A 23015-nucleotide genomic window follows, 5' to 3' on the forward strand; every position below is an offset into this window, starting at 1 on the left:
ATAATATGAATGTTGTAGTGAAATGCAATTACTTTGTGCACTATCAACCTTTCCATTAACATGTTCATTTCTCATTTGAAATGCTGACCTGCCACCAGCAGAGGGCTCTATGTAGCAAAGAACTGCTGACCAAAATATTTCATACATGAAGTAGCCTCATTACAGACGCAGATAATCACCTACATACCATTTCCTCATGATGACTGCAACCTTCAGCATCTTGTCCAAGTTTGTTCAACCACAATGCACTTCAAAAAGGCTATATCCATGCAAACAAGTTCTGTGTTTTATTGTTGTCAGAGTGAAGATGGAAAAATGAACCAGGCAAACTAACTGGCTTTGGAAATAAGCAATGATTTTACTTGATATGCAACACAGAAGCATAAATGTAATATAGATAGCAATACAGATTTTAAATGCAGTCATAATAGCTCATCTATGGACTCAATGCCCACTACCGAACATCAGCATCACAACATCACAAATGCAGCATCCAAATCCCTCCTCCTTCTAATTATGTTTTGTTTAAACTTTCCAAAGACAGTTGTCCAGTTTGGGTTGTATGACGTGTCTAGTGTGTTGAGTGTCTTGTCCTGTTGAGTGTTATAGTGGAGTACAGCATTGACAGCACAGGAGAATGTAGTTTCTTGAAAACAAAGAAATTCCCATAAATACCTATACAGCAGAGAGAAAACAATAGGAATAATGTGTACATGTGTAAAGGTACAAAAGATCTGTGCATGTACAAGGCTGTTGTCACATCTGCAAAGGGAGCGATTTCCTAATTTAACATTGTTTTACTGTGTTTGGTAAGATGTGGCTGTAGCAGACAATCTGAAATGCTTCAGACTCACCACTATCTACAAGTGCTACTGTTACACATGCCCTCCTTCTTGCACATGCATTAACTGGGTTTTATATGGCCCTTATGCAGTTATGTAGTTATGTCTGGCATGTGCTCTACATCACCAAATTTATCCCTAAAACATGTCACAATCAATTGTTGTTTGTGCCTTGGAGTAAGATCGTAACAATAGCGTACCATGGCCAACTGATTCACAAAACCAGAGGGATCCTTGTCTGGTTTTGGAAACTGCACAACCACAGCACACAACTAAGTAGGGGTCCATGGTCTATAGGGTTACACATAAGCCTAGGTGGTTTTTTTTTTCCAATTTCTTAAACACCTCAAAGTTACGTATCCATTACAAGTACAGCTTTAAGTCAGGAATTAGCAATAACTCTACTTGCAGCACAGACTTCCTCACACACACACAGAGAAGAGGGGGAAGGAGAAAAACCTTGCCTTCTTATGTGATACGAGTCGACTCTGTTGACACTACAGAGAGTGTCAGGCTCATTCCTGCTTGTAATTGAAAAAAAAAATCAGAAGGATGTGCAAAAGTTTACTCCAAATGTTGCTGATCCTGTCAGGACATGTGTACAAAAATGTGACAGTCTAAACCAGTGGGGTTGGGTGGTACTGGGTGCTGTGTCGTTGTGGAGTCTGATGGCACAAAAGAGCCCCCCTAAACACTTACAGACACATGGGTGGATGAGTATGTGGGTGATTAGGTGGTACATAGTTTCTGCACAAGTTCACAGAACTTCTGCCCCCAGAATTTATCAGTTAATGTCCGCAGTTTGTATTGAATTAGTGGTATAGCAGTCATCATCCGGCAACTATTCATCAAAAAGTAAAATGAGATGTATTCTTTTTCCTGTCATTTATCAAATCTTCTATCAATGCGTGGTGCTTGGATTTTGGTGCCATAGCTTCCCTGACAGTAATGGTGGAAACTCCCTTATGTCCATTCCCTGGTTTATCCTGAGCCAAACCGAGGCCTGCCATACCCATACATGACCCACCTGAGGCCAGGAAAAATGCCAACAGGTAAGTAACAAGGCAAACAGCATGAAAGGTGAGTTTTCTTGTCTCTCATCCTTTGTTATCACCTGGAGAGCACCATCTGCTGATATACTGTTGTCATGTCTTCAAAGGGAGCAGTTTGCAAATTCAACATTGTTTGGTTAGATGTGGCTGTTGACCACTGACAAAGCAGACAACTTGAAGTGCTTTACTTTTATTCACCCAAATGCTTCAGACTGTGTGTGATTGGGAAGTTTAATGTATTACAAAGCATTATTTTATCTTTTGTGTGTGAAATCGTAATTTGAAAACTTCAGCTGTCAAATCAGTGCCGCTTTCCCCTGTGAAACGTAGTGGAGTAAAAGTATAAAGTATCATGCAATGTACGCACCAAAGAGGAGTGCAAGTACCTCAGATTCGTGCTTCACTACAGTGCATTTCTCTGCTTAAAAAGAGACATGCGAGGCCATCAGTCCTCGTGGTTTTGTAAACTCTTGAGAAGACATATTAGATTTTGCCTTATCGCACATCCCATGACGAGTATCCCACTTTGTAATGTGTATCCTCTTGCGCAAATAGCGTATTTACATTCAGGACCCGGGAAACGCAGCGTCACATGGGATGGATTTTGCGTACGAGCTGCTGAGAATACAACCTACCCGTCGCCATAAATAAAAGAAGGGGGCCAATGCTCATGCGCGCTCTGCAGAGGACGTTGATATCCTCTTACCCTCATTCACGTAAACATTCACAAATATCAAGCTGTGGACTCATCTTTTCACACATCCTGCAGGTGAGTTCAGATCGGGTGCGTCACTGACTGTGTGATCATGTGTGCATTATCAATAACTGATGACCTAATGGCGCGTTGTGTCCCTGTGAACGTTGAGAAACACGTCGGACACCTGAGTGGACGTGACTTGTGAGAGCAGACAGGGCGTCATGGACCAGACTCGGAGTATTGATGCTTTTTGCACTGGGTCGCTCTGTAGACATCATCACAGTTGTCTTTGGGCTCCCCCTTGTGTAACATGTTGATGGATGATCGTATGCCCCGCGGCAGGCTGCTTGTTTTCAGAGGAGGGTGGAGATGAATGACAATTGTGCATCTCTGTCGTCTGTGTTTGTAGATGAAACAAACTGCTCTGTCTTCACAGGGGAAGATGTCCACCTGTGTCCTACTCACTGCCCTCTTTACCCTTCCTCTCGCTTTGGGTAAGTTCTTGGACATTTTACTACCACTTTTAAATAAGACACCTGCTTACGAATGGCTTCATTGACTGCTGATTAATCATTTATTAATAGTTCTAAGCTAATCCTCATTAAAAACAATAGGAAAATGGTGTTTAGCCTGTTGTTTAAGGTAGTTTTTATTTATAAGAATGTTAATAAAGAATAAAAAGCATTATAATTGCTCACAGGTTTGACATTAAGTCATGTACAGTAATAGATATGTACAGTAATTACTAATAGTAATAGTAATGTACAGTAATAATTATAATGCGGTTCAGAAATAATATAAATATAATGTGTGACACATGCATCACATCTGCAGTTTTAAATCAAATTTAGTTATTTATGAGTGGATTAAGGTCACTGAAGGTGAAGAAAGTCACTGATAAAAAAATCATGGTCACAAAAAAAACACTGCTAATGCAAATTTTACACATCTTTACAGTATGTTCCATCCACATAATTCTTTGAGTGATATTCCAGTGCATGTGAGGTTTCTGTATTGAACTGGAAAAGATAAATAAGGATGATATTAATTCTGCTCTTCTCACAGGTTGGGTCATACCAGGTGAGTCAGCAGCCACATTTCCATATATCCTTTACTTACCGAACATATTCCCAGAACAGGTCCTCGACTTGTTCTAACACATTCTTTGATTTGTTTGACAGCGGAAAGAGAAGAAGTCCAGAGGTTGTGTGCCGGGAAGGAATTTCGTCTTCCGGTGTACTCCACGTCCAGAACAGTGACTTTTACGCCAAACCCTGATGGACCGAGGCGTGTCCTGCTTGAAAAAACCACGGTGAGTGGAAGCATGGCTGCGCTCATGTTTGTGTTTGTCTGTTGTGAGTATGGATTGTCTGAACCTATACACAACTTACAACTGCAGGTGAAGGACCCACGGTTCGAGTGGACCAGAGATAAGATGTTAGTCCTGAAAGAAGTGACTCACAGTGATCAGGGACTTTATGCCATCAAACTGTACTCTGGATTCACCTACGAGACTGTTCATCTAGTCGTTTCAGGTACGATAGTTTCCACTCTTTGTGAATCTATCTATGTAAATCCACCCTCCCTGCTTTCCATCACTCTGTCCCTCTCTTCTTCATCCTTCTTCAGAATGCATCAAGTCTTACTACAGGAACTACGGGGAGAACTTTGAGCACCACATCCCTGAAAATGGCTCTCTTCTGGAGTTTTCTCCCCGGGGTGCCCCACACGAGGCCATGCCCATTGTCCTTTGGAACCGGACAGACCCCGAAACCAGCGATTTGGGGCGAGGTCGGCTGCTGCGGGGCGGGAAGATCTGGGTGGCCGAGAGAGTGACGCAAGCAGACCAAGGCAACTACACCGTGAAAGACATGCATGGGAAGGCGCTGTCTCGCAGCACGCTCACTGTCCGTGGTGAGAAGAGAAAAATCACAAGCGGATGAGTGTCTTAAGAGGCTGACTAGTGAATTTCTTTAACTTAAGGATCCTGTCAATGGTAACTGTCATATTTTATCTTTCCCTTTCCATCTCATACCTTCACATTTTCTTCATTCTCCGCTCCTCTCTCTGTTCATGGTCCTGCATATGCATGCAGGGCACTCCTTCAATGTCACCCGCTTCACCAAGGAGTCTCTAAACCTGCCCCTCTTTCTTCCTGTCCCTCATGCCCACCTCATTTTTACCCCCACCCGATACCCCGATGAATCCTCCCTGGGCCCTTTCGACCCCAAGCCCCCCCGCGGCCCTGTGCAGCTGATTCGCGAGGGCCAGATAACAGACCACGACATGCGCTACAGGGGACTCATCTCCCTGGGCAGGAACGGTACCGTCAATGAGGTCGTCATAGCGAGGCTGACCTCAAGGCACAATGGGCTGTATGAAATCAGGGATGGCGATGGCAACCTGGTGTCCTCCACCATTTTGCAGGTGATCGGTGAGTGACAGAATGTTTTTTTTTTTTTGGTATATGGATGCTTTTCTTTCTCCACAGTCTTTTCGTCCCAACTCTGCGTTTTTAATCTCTCCAGAAAAGGGGGCAAGATGGCGAGCACTTCTTAAGTCCATCACTGTCCCCTCTGGGATGTTTGTGTCACTGGCTGGTTTCATCCTGTTTATGAAGCGCTACCCAAACTGCAGCCTGTCGCAGATCATCGCCGGCCTCAGAGCGAACCGCACACCACCAGCCAACCCTCCGAGAGTTAACATTCAGGTGAGGAAATCAGGAAAACCACATTACTGTACATATGTTCATACTGCCCATAATATAGTCACAGTACAGATATACCATAGCTGACAAAAAAACAAATAAATCAGTGGAAAAACATAGAAAATGCAGATGCCTCCACACAGGGCACAAGAGGCCACTGAATGATCAGTATGAAAAGATTACGTTCACGTTATGACCTTTGCAGTTTCCAGATGTCAACCTAACTGAACATCTATAGGAGATGTGGGATTTTGGGCCGACATGTTAGACAGCGCTCTTCATCACCAGGGCTGTTCTCCTGCAAAACAAAGACTGCACTGAGTTTATGTGTGTTTGTGTGCAGGACTACAGTCGGCCCAACCCTGAGCCCTCAGGCTACTACAGTCACTCTCAGCAACCTGGGACACCAAGAAAATGGACCCCAAGAGCCAGTCCAACTCATACTGTAAGGCTGATTAACTGAATTAAATGAGTTTGCAGGTTTTGTCTCCTTATTTAAAACTGTTAAACTGTGGATTGAGGCTGTGTGCATGTGTAATATGCGCGCTGGTGTTTGTATTTCCAGGGTTACGCTCCCGTTATGATTGGTACTCCGAGAGCTGAGAATCAGGGAACAAACATATTGATGGCTGGGAGCTCCCCTAGTCGTAATGCAACCACTGAGGTAAATACACTCCAGCTGTGAGTACTTGTATGTCACAGACTAAAATGTATATATATTTTTAACATATGTCTTAACTCCTTCATAGCCGGACACATCTAGTGAGGAAGAGAGAAGGATTTCCTTTCCAGTACCCGGAGTTTCAGATTGTCTCCACTCCTCCGAGGACTGTGTTCAATTCCAGATCAAGAAAGATGGAGATAAAGAAAGGTGGAGTAAATCACAAGAATACTTTTCCACACTTCCGCTAGAGGCGGACACCTCAGAATCCTGCAGTGTGTACACTTCAGAGAAACTGAACTTTTTATAAACCAGAGAATTGGAGCTGAAACGAAGGAAGAAGAAATGTGAGGCATGGAGAAACAACAGTTTGGAGTTCTCCTGTGGAAAAGAAAGATCTCACCTGTGCCTTTTGCATCTTAGCCTAGGTTTAATGGTATGGTATCAACATTGCATGTGATTGTTTTTCATGTAATTTTACTGAAGCATGAGTGGAGCATTAGCCTTCCTGTCTCATATTATCCACTTCTTGATACTGGCTGATGGTGCTCCTGAAATCTCCTGCTGTTACCTACCTCCAGACCCTCAGGACCAATATTACCTGCACTGTATTTGCTGAATGTCTGCTCATGTATGTTTGTGTGTATAATGTGATCTCTAGGGCTATGTAGATATTAGAGTTGTGATACAAAAATTTACTAAAGGGAATTTTTAAGCACTGTACAATAATGTAAGGTTAATTGAAGTGTTTTTCTTCACCCATCCTGTTAACCTTTCCTCTAACAACTAATTATCATGTTAAATGTCTCTTCTGCAATTTAATGATTTTTTAATATAGTGGATTAACCTTCAAGATAATTGTAGAAATGGATATGTGAAATGTAACATGTTCCACCAAATATTGCAATAGTCTATCAATCTGTGAACTTTGTGCACAGGATATCTTATCACCACATCTTTTTAGTGACAGAAGAGGTTGGACTGCTGCTTCTGATATTTTTGCAATATCAAAATGTTATCTCTCAAACAATAAAATGTATCTTTAATGCATATTTTAGATAATTTTCTCCAATATGCTGTTTGCTTGGGTGTGACAAACAATTCTTTGCAGTTTCAGTTATTCAGTGTATTATTTTTTAATGAATGTTAAGTGTATAAAATGTAAAGAAAAAGTGACAGCCATCTCAAGCTGCTAACGCTCAAGGTGACATATTGCTTGTTTGTCCCAATGACAGTCCAACAGCCATAGATAATCAGTTTATTTTAACTGAAGACAGTAGCTTATAATCACATTTGAGACGCTGTTAACAGAGAATAACTTGTATTTTTGTCAGTGAATTTTCAGTCCATTTACTTATCACCTCAGCACTAATTTTTAGGGTATCGATGAAAGCAGTGGCGTTGTTCCGGAGGTAGGGGGCAGTGGCGCGCCTGTGCGGCTTTGACGCTCAGCCTGGCAGCGTAGAAGAAGAAGAAGCCCCGGTTGTAGCGGCAATGAAAGGACAGCGTGCCACTTCCAATTTGAGCAAAACATAAGTAAAGTGTACCTGAGCGGTAATAACTACCTAAGAAAAGGGCGAGCATTATTCATTTTCAGAAGAAATTCTTAGGACTGCGTCGGGAGGATGTCTCTGGTTTGTGCAAGTAAGTGGAGTTGGATTCATTGAAATGACGGAGATAGTGCAGGTTAGCTAGGCACCGCGCTAATGCTAGTAGCTAACGTAGCTAACGTAGCTAACGTTAGCGGCCATGCAGTGCCGCCTTCTACTTGTGATAGTTCACCGGTCTTGTTTTTAAGTGGTTCTTTTATTCTTCGTACAGTATGGTTTGTGAAGATGTAACCACACTTTTTTGTATCTTTAGTCTCCAACGAGGTGCCGGAGCACCCGTGCGTCTCTCCGGTGTCCAACCAGGTGTTTGAGCGCAGGCTGATCGAGAAGTACATCGCGGAGAATGGGACGGATCCGATGAATGGACAACCGCTGTCTGAGGAGCAGCTCGTAGATATCAAAGGTAAACCACTGGGAGCAGCTAAGGATGTCAGCAAAGATTGCACCAGGCTAAAACTAATGCAGCTTAATGCAAAAGCCCTGTATTACATCCTAATGAAAGTTGTGTCTTAAGTGTTGAGTCGTATTTATATTCAGCTTGGAGGCTGACATTTGGGGTGGTTGCATTATTCTAGAGGCATGATATTTAATGTTTTGTCCGTCCCATTTGAGGATGATACACAAAATACTCCGTAAAAAAAAATCAGTCCGCACAACACAACACAAATCAACTGCTGCTCTGGCTTCCTCCTCTAAAATGAATCAACACCTCTCTGACCCAGTTTCAACAAAAGCATCGGCACATTGCACGTTGAAATATTAAAATATGCTAGTTTTTAAATAGTGTTCCCAATCAGCTGGCACCTGAGTGAGAGCTTTAACAACCAGTGTCTCAATCTACCAGCATTTGTAACCTAAGATAGTGATGTGTAGTGCTTTAACAATTATCTTTGTTATCAGTCAAACTGAGTGTTATTTTCCTGATAAACCTTTTTAATTTATAAAATGTCAGGAAATAATGAAAAAATGCCCATCACAGTTCTCTAAGGCCAAAATGATTTTTGAATGTTGCTCGTTTTGTCTGACCAACACTCCAAAACCTCAAAGTATTCAGGTGCTGCTTTTCTTAGACAGGGAAAAACAGCAAACACTCACAACAGAGAAGCTGGAACTAGAGAATGTTTGCCACTAATGCTTGTTAATGCTTACTTCAAAAATAAATCCCCCATAGTAGAGCACTGTTTGACTTGCCCTTTCATCTCTCAACAAGTGTCCCTGAAACCTCAGAAATCAACATTAATAACTAGACTAATGATGATGTGATTTTTAATGATGAGAGGCTACTTGTTCTCAATATGAGCAACATTTCTCTTTTCTAGTGTCCCATCCTATTAGACCAAAGGCACCATCAGCAACAAGCATTCCTGCCATTCTTAAGTCCCTTCAAGATGAGTGGGTAAGTGTTGAAATCCACAAGTATACACCTTTATACAGTAAATGTTACTTAGAATTTCTGTTTTGACTTTTTCTTTATAATCTTAACAGTCACAAATCATGGGTGGAGCAGAATGTATCAATCTATTGAAAAACAGTAGCTATATTAGATTACAGTGCAACACATATTCTGTCTTGACTGAAACATCTTGGTTCGTTGCTTTAATTGCCTTGTGCCATCCACCTGACACATACAATGGACCCAAAAAAATCAAGATCAGTTGCTTGCTAGTTGTTGTTGAAAGCCACTTCTAGGAATTATAAACCAAGTTGATAATTGCAGAAGAACTTGAAATGTAACTGGCTTAGAGTTGTTTTTCCTTTTTTTTCCCCCTCCTTCATCCTGTCTTTTCTGTTGTAGGATGCTGTTATGCTTCATAGCTTCACCTTGCGGCAGCAGCTGCAGACTACTCGCCAGGAACTGTCGCACGCCCTCTACCAGCATGATGCCGCCTGCAGAGTCATCGCTCGACTCACCAAAGAGGTCACTGCTGCGAGAGAAGGTGGGTTAACAGCAGTTTGTGTTTCCTCTGGTGCAGGGCGTAATTTCAGTTGTAGAGCACATTAAACAGCGTTTAGATGATCACCAGCTCTCTCCAGAATCCACTTGAACATGAGCTCATAGATGTCATTTTGAGAGCGTGTTTTCTTATGAGGTCTATTTCCTTCTTGCAGCTCTTGCCACACTCAAACCCCAAGCTGGATTGGTTGCCCCTCAGGCAGTTCCCGCCTCTCAGCCAGCTGCAGCAGTGAGTGATTGACTTTATTTAAATCAATAGTAATACTTATCAGAAACACTCATAATCATCTTTTGCTGTACTTGCTTTCTTACAGTCTATGTTTTTTGTCCTCTCAGGGTGCTGGTGGAGAGCCTATGGAGATTAGTGAACAGGTGGGAATGACCCCCGAGATCATCCAGAAGGTAAGACTTTTTCTTTTACCCTAATAAATCATTATTTAGCTGAAAGCTTCCCAATTTCTTTAGCAACCCAGAGATGTGTTTCAGTACGGCTTTTTTCTTTTTACAGCTCCAAGACAAAGCGACTATTCTCACCACAGAGAGAAAGAAGGTATTATTTTTCAAGTTTATGCTGTAATATCTCAGTGTTGTGTAAACATCATGGTGTCATGTAATGTGTATGCTTTCACACTTGTAACCACCTCACTGTGTCTCTCCAGAGAGGAAAGACTGTTCCAGAGGAGCTGGTTAGAGCTGAGGATCTCAGCAAATACCGCCAGGTGGCCTCCCATGCTGTAAGTATAAATTTCTGTCTGTTGAGCATAAATTGATCAGGAGGCTGCAGCAGTTCCCTCAAGTGATGTGATATACATAGTGTCAACATGTATGTGTCTTTTGTTGCCTTCAGGGTCTTCATAGTGCCAGTGTTCCTGGTATTCTGGCTCTGGATCTGTGTCCCTCAGACACCAACAAAGTGCTTACCGGTACAGTGAATACATCTTTTGATTTACAAACATTTGTGATTTGTTGGAATTTTATGATATCATTTGAAGCATCTGTTATTTGATGTTAACCCCACCTATATTCTTCTAGGCGGAGCTGATAAGAACGTTGTGGTGTTTGACAAGAATGAGGAGCAGATTGTGGCAACACTCAAGGGTCACACGAAGAAGGTCACCTCTGTCATTTACCATCCATCTCAGGTAAGTTTCCGTCTTAGTTTGAAACATTAACCTGTCAAACATCAAAATACTACCTCTTCAGATAAACAAAATATAACACAGATTTCGGAGGAATGCTTAACATGATCTATTTTTTTCAAATGTTTTGACTTTCTTCTCCTCGCTCCCTTGCTGTCTTTTTCTCCTCCAGTCTGTGGTCTTCTCTGCATCTCCAGACACCACCATCCGTGTGTGGTCTGTCACTGGAGGAAACTGTGTCCAGGTGGTCCGTGCTCACGAGGCAGGTGTCACTGGACTCTCCCTACATGCTACTGGAGACTACCTGCTCAGCTCCTCTGAAGATCAGGTATGTTTGCAGCTTGAAGAAATTACCCACAGGGTCCATGCTTTAATAAATTACAGAAGTAGTGGGGAATGGTTCATCACACTAACGTCACTGTTGTTTTTAATCGTGCAGTACTGGGCCTTCTCTGACATCCAGACTGGTAGAGTCCTCACCAAAGTCACTGATGAAAGTGCTGGCTGTGGTAAGTGCCTCTGTATTAATGAATATGTGTGTTTGACAGTGGAGATAAGTCCTTTTCCAAGTGTTAATGTTTCTGTCTGCCCCCCACAGCTCTCACCTGTGCTCAGTTCCACCCTGATGGTCTCATTTTTGGCACTGGTACGGCTGACTCCCAAATTAAGATTTGGGATCTGAAGGAGCGCACTAATGTGGCCAACTTCCCTGGCCACTCTGGCCCCGTCACCTCCATTGCTTTCTCTGAGAACGGATACTATCTGGCCACAGGTAACAACTACTAACAGTATTTTTACACTGACCCACATTACTATTTAGAATCCTACTGAGGAAAAATTTGGAATTTGCAAAACATGTGTGTAGGAGCCACATATCTAATCATATTATCTTAAAGTGAGCAGGAATTTTACTTGCATTTGTTTCATTAACACTGACATCCTTGTTTGATGCTGTCCTCCAGGTGCCCAGGATAGCTCGCTGAAACTGTGGGATCTGAGGAAGCTGAAGAACTTCAAGACAATCACTCTGGACAACAACTATGAGGTAAGAAAGTGTGGTCATGTCTGCTGTTAAAGAAATTTGTCGTTATTTGTCGTGCAGACATACTGGTAGCTGCATTGCTATAGCTTAAGAGACAACCAGTAATGCTGTTTCCTACTGCTTTGTGTTTTAATGTTAAGCTAAGCTAACCACCTTCTGGCTTCATGTACAGACACAAAAGTGGTATTGATCTTTGCATGTAGCCCTTAGGATAAATAAACATATTTAATGTGATATCAGATGACTTAAAGAATCTTTTGTTTTTCTGTTTCAGGTGAAGTCCCTTGTGTTTGATCAGAGTGGTACCTACCTGGCTGTAGGAGGGTCTGACATTCGTGTCTACATCTGCAAACAGTGGTCTGAGGTCCTCAACTTCACAGGTGCGGGACAAAAATACCAATCTCTTTCCAGATGTTCATCCAGAATGCATGTTATATGATATTTGGTGTAAAGAAGAAGCAGATTTTTGACCTTGCTTTTTCCTTTCTAATTGTAGACCATACAGGATTGGTGACTGGAGTGGCCTTTGGAGAGAACGCTCAGTTCCTGACCTCTGCAGGAATGGATAGAAGCCTCAAATTCTACAGTTTGTAGAAAAACATACATTCAGGAGGGAAGGAGAACAAAAAAGTGAGGGGTGGTGGTGGAGAGGTCTCTGTCTGAGCAGTGACTATCCTGGACACAGACTTAGCATAGACCTGTAATTTTTAGAAAAAGAAGAAAAAAAATCAGTGCTAACTTTGCTTCTTTAGTGTGTTAGTTGTCATGTCCAGGAAAGAGATCCAGTGAAATTATCTGCTAATTGAAACCACAGCAGCATGGCTAAGATAACAACATGTGTGTTGGCATTGAAATTATAAATGATGTTAAATGAGATGCAGAAGTCAGTGTAATGTTCCTATCTGATTTGCCAGCAATTATGATTTTACTGTAGTATTTTTTTTGTGTGTGTGTGTATCAGGGGAGGGTGGGGTCAAAAATTGCTTGTGATACAGCTCCAGTGTTGTAGCACACTGTTGGGAACTGTACGTGGTGTGACAACAATCTGCTTTGCTTTTAATTTAGACCAGCTTCATTACAGTAACTTTAGAGTAAGATGAAAATAATCTGTAGTGATGCAGACGTACAGCAAGCAGAAGATGACCAGGTGTATGAGACTTATTTTCCTCTGTGACAAATATTGTGTTGTTTAAGCGCCTCTCATTTGCATTTCCTGTTTCAATTGTTCCATTTATACTTATGTCTTTTTATCCAATTGTATATTTCTCCTTACTCCCTATTTTACCTGTTGCACCGCTGCCCTTTTACAATAAAATAAAATATCTTTTGTATTGCCATACATGTGTTTGTCAGATTAAAACTAAGGGCACTGTTGGGGCATCTGAAAAAAATAAAATAATTTCCCACTGACTCCATTTTCAGATATTTCATCATACAGAACTAACATTTCTCAGTAAGTATAGTCGCACATAACTCCCCAGTGATATTAATTTATTGTCCGTCTTTTATTGACAAATTCAGACTACTGTGTTGGTGGGTGTTCTCAAAGTCCCCTTCATTTTTGTTATTTCTCTTGGGTGTTGGAGCTTCTCTGTATAGAATGATGACTGTGCAGTTTGACTCCAGAAAGCTGTTTACACATCCATTTGCTTGAGGGGAAAAGTTTCTGTGCTCATCCCTAAATCACTGCACATGTCAACATGACTTTGAAACAGCTTGGGCTGAAACATCGTGTGCACACACAGAGAGAATGGACTTTTCAGAGTGATGGGAGCTCTTTATATACAATCTGTGGGTAGGAGACATCTTGTCCAGTAATTAACTTAATTAGAATTTTACAATGAAGGAGAAAGGACAGACGTAATTATATGAAACCTTAACAGTAAAATACTGCGTGCGCAATTATGCATGAGTATACCGTACATGCCTTTACTTTAGTGCAATTTTAAGTGCTGGACTTTTATTAATAGTATTTTGCTAAGTTGTGTCAAATTTAGTTATTTCCAACCGGAAATGATTCGTGTCATCACGGTGTCGCTTAGCAACCACTGTTCGGCAAACCAACTACTCCAACTTTGACATAATTGATTAAGTAACCGTATAAGAATAATATAAATCAACACTAGCATTAGATTTTCATCTTTGACGGTTCATAAAACCCCATTTACATTTCCCTTCGTTGCCGCCATTTAATAATCCTGAAAATCTCGACCTCTCGTGGCCGAATGGGAGACGAACGCCAGCTGTCACGTGAGGCCGCAGTAACGTGACTCTCACAAACGGGAAGTTCGAGACAGAAGGCAGAACTTCTCACAAACAAGCGTCTGATTTGTCCCGGTCGTCAGTTACCGGTGTGTACGACGGTACGAGGCTGGACAGTCCGGATACACAGCAGTGTGGAGTCCAGCGGAATTCAGGAGGCAGACAGGTGAGAAACTGTGTATTTAGCTTCATTTTGTGCTCGTGTCAAGCTGTTTTTTAGTTCAAACCCACAGCGTGTGACCTGCTGTTGTCATGACACAAATCAAAATCTTGTGCTACTTTAATTTTCCCCCACGGGATTTTCCCAGCCTCAGTGAATAAAGGGTCTATTTTTCATTTAGTGTGACATCTTTTGTTTGACTGCAGTGGTTTGCGCTTCCGTTTTATTGGCATGGTGTACCACTAAAAACGAAACTCTGCTCCAGCTCTGTATGGCGAGAAAAAAAGACCGTTTTTTTAAAAAGCCGAAGACTTTAATCGTCCAAGAAAACGCAAATGTTTCTTCATGAAAACAAGTGTTTTTCTTTTAATACTCGCTACTTGTTGATGTGTTCATAATTTTAATGTCAAGTCTTGTTTCTTTGTTCCTTTCATTGTTTGTTTAAGTAACACACAGTCTTCATAAATTCACTTCATCACTTGATATAAAACCTGAATCGTCAATTTATTAGTTACACCCTAGCAAAAAAATCTGCAGACTGGCACGGTAGGCCTGCTATAAATCCTACATTTGTTAAAATTATAACGTTTAGTTTATGATGTAACTGTTTTAGAGACGTGATGATTCAGTTTTATGGTCATTTTAAAAGCTGTAGTTTTTGATGCTGCAGTATTTGCTGCAGTTATTTTGTCCACCTTAGTTATATCAGTGAAGTTAAATCTTATATAACACAATACAGCACAACACCACCACAAACTACAGCCTTTAAAGTGACCATAAAACAAAATGAATACCTCTCTAAAGCACATTCAACAACTCAAACTAAGCCTTAGCAAAGGTAAGATTTATTGCTTAAATCAGAGTGTAGTTTAGTTTTAGCTAAATTTATAAACTGGTGATGTGATTTATTTATTTTTATTTTGTATTCTTGAGATTTTACTCTCAACTGTCAAAACTGTGACCTTGTAATATTGGCAGGAGCATGGCTTTGCAAAAATGGAAATCCCACCTGATTGTCACAGTCAGGAGGACTTACCACTTCCCTTTTCTGTAGTTTCAACTCATACGCTTCTGCCTTGTCACTGAGAGGCTTTTATTGTCCCAACTGAAAATGGGTGCCCTCTGAACTTTTTTTTTTTTTTTTTTTTTTAACTGCCTCGCTTCTCCACTTTTTCAATAATATTTCCCATTCCTCTATAGTTTGCAGTACCTGGGCTACATTGTCAGATTTTAGAAGGAAATATTAATCATTGAACTTTTTAACTAAACTTATTTCCTTGCTGTTTTGCAGGCAACCATGGGCTCCATGTTTCGCAGCGAGGAGGTGTGCCTGGTGCAGCTCTTCCTTCAGTCCGGCTCAGCCTACAATTGTGTCAGTGAGCTGGGAGAGCTGGGCCTGGTTGAGTTCAGGGATGTAAGTCACTTTAACTGTTGTTCAGCTCATGATTTATCCTCTTAAACTAGTCAGCTGTTTTGGCCACATTTATGTCCTACATTTCTTCCCATGCAAACCCTAGTTTGAGCACAGTTATTTATCCATTTGCAAGTGATTGTGATATTGCTACCAGTAGATACCTCTTTGAATTCACTTTGCAATTTGCAGCATCTTTAAATCAGACCTGAGCTGAGATGGTCAACTGACGGTTGATTTGAGTCATTGTGAGACACTGCAAAAATGTTCCTTCTCTTATTGTGATCAGATGAACATGACTAACCCTGCTGCCCTCTTCCTCTCCCCTGTGCTCTGATACTTCTGATTTCAGTTAAATCCAAACGTGAACGCCTTTCAGAGGAAGTTTGTCGGCGAAGTCAGACGATGTGAAGAACTTGAGAAAACCTTTAGTAAGTAACATTCACTTCACAATATTTTCATCTCTTGCCTTTATTAGTTTTGTTTAGATTGTCTGTCTGCCTTCTCTGACTGTCTTTTATCTGCCCCTCAGCCTTCCTGGAGCAGGAGATCAACCGCTCCCTGTCTCCACCGTTGCACGGTCCCCTCCTTCCCCCATGCCCAACACCTTTGGCCCCTCAACCCCGTGAGCTAATCACTATAGAGGAGGAGAGCGAGAGGCTGGCCAGAGAGCTCAAAGAGGTGAGCGCTGAAAACAAGGCCATGCTGATAAGTCACAGAAGAGTCTCTGTTGTCTCTTTAGTATGCAATCAGAGCAGGTTTAGCTTTTTTTTTAATTCACCTGTGTGTGTGTGTGTGTGTGTGTGTGTGTGTGTGTGTGTGTGTGTGTGTTTGTTGTTAGGTGTCCAGGAACAGAGACAGCCTCCGTGCTCAGCTGACCCAGCTCTGTCAGTACCGAGGCGTGCTGACCAGAACACACTCTCTGACAGCCTCACAGGTGGGAAATAAGAAAACATTTCTGCAACATTTCCTGCAACATTTATTCCATTTTCTTTAATTATTTTACTGCAGTGGGAAAACTGACTACTTCCTCTCTTTGTATTCTTCCCACAGGCGCCACCACCTGTACTGGAAAGCCAAGGTCTGTTTGACAACCGCCAAGATGTCCACCTCAGGTAGATCCCATTTCTTGAACTGTATCTAAACATTCCTTAAGTATTACGTTTTCATGCTTGGTTCATTTCTCACTGCGTCTCGTCTTTCAGCTTTGTTGCAGGAGTGGTCCATCCTTGGAAGGTTCCCTCATTTGAACGGTTGTTGTGGCGGGCGTGTCGCGGTTATATCATTGTGGATTTCAGAGAAATGGAGGACCCACTCCAGCACCCGGACACGGTGGGAAATGGGAGACGGGAGTCGAGAGAGAGACATGAAAGTTATTTCCAGGGGTGGTCTCTGACGGTCTCTACGGGCGACTTACCAAAGCTGTTTCTCTGTCTTGGTTTGCAGGGGGAAATGGTGCAGTGGACGGTGTTCCTCATTTCCTATTGGGGAGATCAGATCGGACAGAAAGTCAAGAAGATATGTGATTGGTGAGTAAATCTGAACACTGATTAGATTGTTTTGCCATTCGTAGATTTTCCACGCTGCAGCGTCTGTTGAACCTGTTGAATATCGTTTGTTTTCCCCACCTCACAGTTTCCGCACACAGACATTTGCATACCCTGAGAGCACTGCTGAGAGGGAGGAGATTCTCCAGGGACTTGAAGGCAGAATTGAAGATATCAAATCAGTAAGCGCAGTGCCTCTTTATAAAAGCACAGTGACTGTTTGTTGCAACATTGATCCAATCACCAGCATTCAACTTCTTTTGTAATGTCTCCTGCTTGAAAATACTAGAATGCTAGAGGTCACATGGATTTTCATTTCTTTAAAGTGCTATTACCACTTTTTTCTGCTGAGTACTTCTAAGGCATGTCACTTATACACACCTCCTCTTCCTCCTTCTCCTCTCACTTCCCTCTCCTTCAGGTGTTGTCACAGACTGAGGCCTTCCTGCAGCAGCTGCTGATGCGGGCGGTGGCTGTGCTGCCCCAGTGGAAGGTGCGGGTTCAGAAGTGCAAAGCGGTGCAGATGGTGCTGAATCTCTGCAGCCCCTCCGTCACCGACAAATGCCTGATCGCTGAGGCCTGGTGTCCCGTTGCCAAGCTGCCCGAACTGCAGAACGCTCTGAGAGAGGGAGGGGTAAGACAACGCTGTAGACGAGGAGAATTAACATTGACAAGTAACTTGACCAATTTTTGAATTTCATTTTGGACGCACTCTTTCTCCATCCTCAGAGGAAGAGTGGAAGTGGGGTCGACTCTTTCTACAACCGCCTGCCTTCCTCCACCCCTCCACCTACCTTGTTTCCCCTCAACTCCTTCACAGCCGGTTTCCAGAACATCGTCGATGCCTACGGAGTGGCCAGCTACCGTGAGGTTAATCCAGGTACGTCAGCATTCCACTAAAAAATATTTTCTTTGTTAATGTCTTGAGAAAAAAAGCTCATGTTGTTTTTAAGTTTAGTTAAGTCTTTTCTTTCCATGTCTCTGCAGCGGTGTACACCATAATTACATTCCCTTTCCTGTTTGCCGTGATGTTTGGGGACGTGGGTCACGGTTTACTGATGACCGTGGCCGCCCTCTGGATGGTTCTTGAGGAGAAGGACCCCAAACTCAGGAACAACAACAATGAGGTTATTCAGAGGATATTTGCCCACAGCACGCACACATACAAGACACACTGAAGCTCAATGCAAGGATAAGACTTGCTATTAATCTGGTAGCATTTTATAGAGTCAGATTGTCTTTAAACAGCATAGATCCCTCAGCTAATCTTGCAGTTATTTTATTTTAAAATTCAGCTATTTTTAATGAAAAAACATTGCTGTACATTTGGTCTTTGTGGTTTTACCCACTTGAAAGCTATTAACAAAATAAAAGTTGGAATAATTGATATTTTACTCACTGTACTGACTTTTTAATTTAATTGTCATTGTATGAATCCTCCCATGCATCCCATAGGGATCACAAAACATGTTCCCATAAACTTTTAGTGTCAGACTAATTAATTTGAAAGTAACTGGGACTTATTTAGTTTTAGTTTGAGTTTACAGGTATTTGCATTCATATATATCTTTTTCAATTATCTATGAATTGTAGGATTACCAACATGTAACCAGGATCTCTGCAAAAATGGTTATTTCAAAGACTAAATGCAAAAGTGCATGTCTTTGACCTTGCACTCTAAACACTAACATTAAATCCCCCTATGTGTCGTCCTTCTGTGTGTCTCAGATCTGGAGGATGATGTTCGGAGGACGGTATCTGATTCTGCTGATGGGACTGTTCTCCATCTACACGGGGGCCGTTTACAACGAGTGCTTCAGCAGAGGCCTCAGCACCTTCAGCTCAGCGTGGCACGTCGGCCCCATGTTCGAGAAGAACATATGGAAGTGAGGACATTTCATACATGTGAGCTTCAAAATGATTCTCGCAGGCTTCCGTTTTCCTGTCCACCTCACAGTCACGTCATCTCTTTTCAGCGCGTCGGTCCTGGCAGGGAGCGAGTACTTGTCCATGGATCCCAACGTGACCGGTGTTTTCACCAGCCCTTATCCATTTGGCATTGACCCGGTATGGCCATCACTCTCGTCACTCTGACTTCAGTATCTTTAATCCTGTCATCTGGTTCGTCACTGTGCTCATATTAATTCTCTCTTGTCTGTGTTGTCGTCAGATTTGGGGTCTGGCCAACAACAAACTGACTTTCCTTAACTCGTACAAGATGAAGATGTCAGTCATCATCGGTATTATTCACATGACTTTTGGAGTCTGCTTGTCATTCTTTAATTACTGGTAAGTGTTTTTTTGGTATGTGTGTTTAGAGTGCGCACATCCTCATTCTTGTTTCTTTTGTTATCTGCTCTGACCTGCCTTTACACGTCCTTGTTTCCCTGTTTCTCCTTCCATGTGTTGTTTTTGTTGTTGTTGTTGTCTGCAGGCACTTTGGCCAGGTGAGCAGTGTGTTCTTTGTGCTGATCCCAGAGCTGTTCTTCATGGTGTGTCTGTTCGGTTACCTGGTGTTCATGGTGGTCTTCAAGTGGCTCGCCTATACACCCGACCAGTCCCAAACTGCCCCCAGTATACTCATCCACTTCATAGACATGTTCCTCTTCACAGAAAACTCTGACAACCCACCACTCTACAAGGGACAGGTGTGTGGTTTGCTCACAGCACTAAAAGGAACATATCAGAGTGTCATGTTGTGTTCAAAAAAAATTGCTTACACTTTGCATAACCACCAAGCTATGCCATAGTTTTTATATTGATGAATGGAGTTTCTCTGCCCTCTGGGAAGCCACTGTTTTTATTTGACGTAGTGCATTTAAATCACCTCAAAGATGCCTGGAAATAGCTTGAGACATGAAACCCAAAACAGTGAATCCAAAACGTCTGTATTTGCCATAAGTAGAGGTTAACTGTTGCTAGGTAGGATTTTTTTTTTATAAATCTAGTTGGAGCACCCAATACATAAGTCAGCAACTGTTTTTTTTTTTGTTTGTTTTTGTTTTTTCCCCTGACACTGTAGCTTGTAAATGCAGTGCTGTTTACTCTGATTACTCTTAAACCTCAGTTGTTGACATCTCCTTCAAACACACAAATAGAAAATTTCTTGCTTTCAATCCATGCAACAAACAACAAACAACAATAATGTCATTTTGAGAAAAAGACAAATGTGGGAATTATCAATCTTGAGCTGCGCTTTAAGTCTCTGCAATCTAACACTAAGATGATCTGAAACCAGTCAACATGTGGAAGGTAGACAGAAAAACTACAGAAATGAAAGCGTATATACTGTTTGTAGAAAAGCAACTTGCAAAAACAGTGTTGTTGTCCAATCCTAGACTGCTAAAGTCTGCTGGTCTCTCTTCACTCTTCCATGTGTAGATGGTGGTACAGAAGGTCCTGGTGGTGCTAGCTCTGTGTTCAGTCCCAGTCCTCCTGCTGGGAAAGCCACTGTACAAATACATCACATTCAAGAAAAGGCGACATCAAATGGTGAGTCTGTGTTTGAACTTTAACCCTTTTGTCTACAGTGAGCTGCATTTACTGACAGATGTTTTAATTCTCTGCAACATCAGGAGGACGACCGACGTCCACTGGTGTCTGATGACGGCTCTGTCAACACTCATCAGGGGGACGTGGAGGGAGGAGCTGCTGAGGAGGAGGTAAGTGAGAAGCACGAGCAACTTAATTCACTGAACAGATTAAATCTTCACAGAGGCGTGCTTTTGTTCTGTGTTTCTTGTCTAACTTTAAACTTTGCTGTCTGCATTAGTTTGATGCTGCTGACGTGTTCATGCATCAGGCCATCCACACCATAGAGTACTGCCTGGGCTGCATCTCCAACACCGCCTCTTACCTCCGACTCTGGGCTCTCAGTTTGGCTCATGCACGTCAGTGGCGCACATACTTATGCACACAAACACAATGTGTATCTTCATAATCACATGATGTATATGAACTGACAGACTTCCTCTCTATAACCAGGCACACTCATGCTATTCTTTTTTTAGTAATTTATTTATACACATGAGAGCTTTGTGCCACCCAGTTATGGGTCACCTGATGGTGTGTTGTTTGTTTCCACAGAGCTGTCAGAGGTGTTGTGGGTGATGGTGATGCGCCTTGCCCTGAAGTGGCATGGCTATGTGGGATCTGTGGTCCTTTTTGTGATTTTTGCCTTCTTTGCTGTGTTGACTGTCTCCATTCTGCTGGTTATGGAGGGCCTCTCAGCTTTCCTCCATGCGCTCCGTCTGCACTGGTAAGGACAAAGAGGAAGCTGGCTGATCTAGAGCTATTCCAGAGCAACAACGCGTTAGGACTAAACCTGATATAAATACAAACATTTATATAAATATGAACATAAAGAGATCTGAGAAAAAAATAATTATGAGGTCAGCAAATTTCATGGCAATGTCTTTTTTTTTTTTTTTTTTTTTTGATTGAATTATGTATCCTGCATTCAAAGCTGACTTGTTTGGCTTAAAGGTGCTGCTAAAGCTCAGGGTGTGTCCACGATGAAAAAAGCTTCATCCTCTAGGAACCACAGATGTGCTCAGTACATTTGATGGACTGCACATTACATTTTGTTATTTCTTGTGTGGCACCAGAGAAAAGATTCCAAGGTCACCAAACCATGTGTGTGGGTGGACATTCAGGTGTTTTGTTTCCTTTTTTAAATCCATTCATGGACTAAAGACCATACAAACATTCAGCGCATCACCAAATCTGTCATTTGTAAATCAAAAATTATACTGTGTCCATTTGAGAATGAACTGGACAGGATTGTTGATCGCAGAGGTAGAGAAATGGTGTGGGTGGACAAAAAATTCTTATGTGTTGTGGTTTGTATTTGCTGGCGTGTGCTGACTCTGCTTCTGTCTTTGCAGGGTGGAGTTTCAGAACAAGTTCTACAGTGGAACAGGCTACAAGCTGAGCCCTTTCTCTTTCTCATCTCTAATCAATGCATCAGCTGCTATATGATCGGTCAAATCATTACTTGGTATTGCCAAACGGTTACGTTAACTTATGTATATTATTGAGTACTTGGACTGCAACACTTCAAAATGACCCTGTCTTAACACTGGCATTCTACTGCCCGTGTACTATTAATTGACTTGCACAGTGATCATGATGATGGTATAGACTGTTATTTTTGCATCAGTAGAATGAGAATGAGTCCCTATACAATGAATTACAATGACATTATATGAAATGAAAAATGTGTCCTTTTGTATCCCCTTGCTGTTTTTTTCCACTCTCAGTGTTAATGTTATGCTTTCTAATTATTCTCTCAGTAGCTCAAGCTATAGTAATCATTTACTTCTCATTGTATAAACATATTAGAATCATTAATTCTGAAAAGGGAAAACACATCAATTAATGAATCTGTTCTGCAGTTTAAGGGAATGTGTGACTGTTGAATTAGTGCATTGTGCTTTAATAAGCCAGTCCTGTAGGTTTTGTCAAATGACAGCAGGGAATTAACTCAATGATGCTCATGAGCCAAAGGTACTTTCCATTCATTGTCATGTCTTCCAAGCACAACACACAACAGGTATTTATTGGTATTACGAGTTTTTCAGGTGCCTTACTGGGACTGAGTGCTTGTTTATTCATCAAGTCTTTTGGATAAATAAATCATCCATCATCATGTCACTACTTTAAACAACACTCTGCCCTGGACATTTGTCTCTTTTTTTTCTGCAGGTTTGCACTGTAAAATCTGAATTGAAATTAAATATGCTTTTCTTGTTTAATCTTATTTTGGGAAGTCATTTACTGAACACTATCTTTTGTGCCATGACTAATTTGTGAAGTTGCCAGTGATGGAAGAAGTACTTAAATCCTTTATTCGAGTGTAATGAACAATGTCACAAGGTAAAGGCGAGGCAGTTTTATTTATATAGCACATTTAATTATAGGCAAACTCAG

The 23015-nt window shown here is 41.8% G+C and overlaps 3 protein-coding genes across 4 annotated transcripts; all 3 read left to right on the forward strand.

Moving 5' to 3' along the window:
- Positions 1-2482: 2482 nt before the first annotated feature.
- Positions 2483-7005, forward strand: LOC108899260 (uncharacterized). Of its 2 annotated transcripts, none has more exons than XM_018699627.2 (11): positions 2483-2663; positions 3001-3085; positions 3657-3671; positions 3773-3903; positions 3991-4126; positions 4221-4505; positions 4687-5025; positions 5120-5301; positions 5642-5743; positions 5864-5962; positions 6048-7005. In XM_018699627.2, exons 1-11 carry the CDS (start codon positions 2559-2561, stop codon positions 6267-6269), a joined length of 1701 nt encoding a protein of 566 aa, XP_018555143.1. In that variant the 5' UTR covers positions 2483-2558; the 3' UTR covers positions 6270-7005. The 2 variants fall into 2 exon arrangements, with proteins under 2 accessions (XP_018555143.1, XP_050928242.1); XM_051072285.1 differs by having other exon boundaries at positions 2485-2663; positions 3028-3085.
- A 404-nt stretch (positions 7006-7409) lies between these two features.
- On the forward strand, positions 7410-13114 carry prpf19 (pre-mRNA processing factor 19). The gene is made up of 16 exons (XM_018699460.2): positions 7410-7603; positions 7823-7972; positions 8889-8965; positions 9365-9506; positions 9679-9752; positions 9860-9925; positions 10032-10073; positions 10183-10257; positions 10371-10446; positions 10556-10665; positions 10835-10990; positions 11102-11171; positions 11261-11434; positions 11625-11707; positions 11979-12084; positions 12201-13114. The coding sequence occupies exons 1-16, from the start codon at positions 7585-7587 to the stop codon at positions 12296-12298; spliced, it is 1518 nt and encodes a 505-aa protein (XP_018554976.1). The 5' UTR covers positions 7410-7584; the 3' UTR covers positions 12299-13114.
- Positions 13115-13964: 850 nt separating this feature from the next.
- Positions 13965-22845, forward strand: tcirg1b (T cell immune regulator 1, ATPase H+ transporting V0 subunit a3b). Its single transcript, XM_018699459.2, has 21 exons — positions 13965-14132; positions 15418-15540; positions 15890-15968; positions 16070-16218; positions 16379-16474; positions 16591-16652; positions 16743-16869; positions 16984-17066; positions 17173-17266; positions 17506-17718; positions 17814-17964; positions 18072-18211; positions 18813-18970; positions 19061-19151; positions 19255-19373; positions 19519-19732; positions 20466-20576; positions 20660-20746; positions 20857-20974; positions 21171-21342; positions 21971-22845. The coding sequence occupies exons 2-21, from the start codon at positions 15424-15426 to the stop codon at positions 22062-22064; spliced, it is 2475 nt and encodes an 824-aa protein (XP_018554975.1). The 5' UTR covers positions 13965-14132; positions 15418-15423; the 3' UTR covers positions 22065-22845.
- Positions 22846-23015: the final 170 nt, after the last annotated feature.

Source organism: Lates calcarifer, linkage group LG8 (genome assembly GCF_001640805.2).
Source record: "Lates calcarifer isolate ASB-BC8 linkage group LG8, TLL_Latcal_v3, whole genome shotgun sequence".
Taxonomy (NCBI): Eukaryota; Metazoa; Chordata; class Actinopteri; family Centropomidae; genus Lates; species Lates calcarifer.

Excerpts from the sequence above, each read along its gene's own strand:
- LOC108899260 (XM_018699627.2), top strand. The coding sequence starts at position 2,559 with ATGCTCATGCGCGCTCTGCAGAGGACGTTGATATCCTCTTACCCTCAT. Across the intron at positions 2,664-3,000 it reads TCTTTTCACACATCCTGCAG|ATGAAACAAACTGCTCTGTC; the intron begins GTGAGTTCAGAT and ends CTGTGTTTGTAG. Across the intron at positions 3,904-3,990 it reads TCCTGCTTGAAAAAACCACG|GTGAAGGACCCACGGTTCGA; the intron begins GTGAGTGGAAGC and ends TTACAACTGCAG.
- prpf19 (XM_018699460.2), top strand. Across the intron at positions 10,447-10,555 it reads CACCAACAAAGTGCTTACCG|GCGGAGCTGATAAGAACGTT; the intron begins GTACAGTGAATA and ends ATATTCTTCTAG. Across the intron at positions 12,085-12,200 it reads TGAGGTCCTCAACTTCACAG|ACCATACAGGATTGGTGACT; the intron begins GTGCGGGACAAA and ends TTCTAATTGTAG.
- tcirg1b (XM_018699459.2), top strand. The coding sequence starts at position 15,424 with ATGGGCTCCATGTTTCGCAGCGAGGAGGTGTGCCTGGTGCAGCTCTTC. Across the intron at positions 16,219-16,378 it reads TGGCCAGAGAGCTCAAAGAG|GTGTCCAGGAACAGAGACAG; the intron begins GTGAGCGCTGAA and ends GTTTGTTGTTAG. Across the intron at positions 18,212-18,812 it reads TCAGGAACAACAACAATGAG|ATCTGGAGGATGATGTTCGG; the intron begins GTTATTCAGAGG and ends TGTGTGTCTCAG.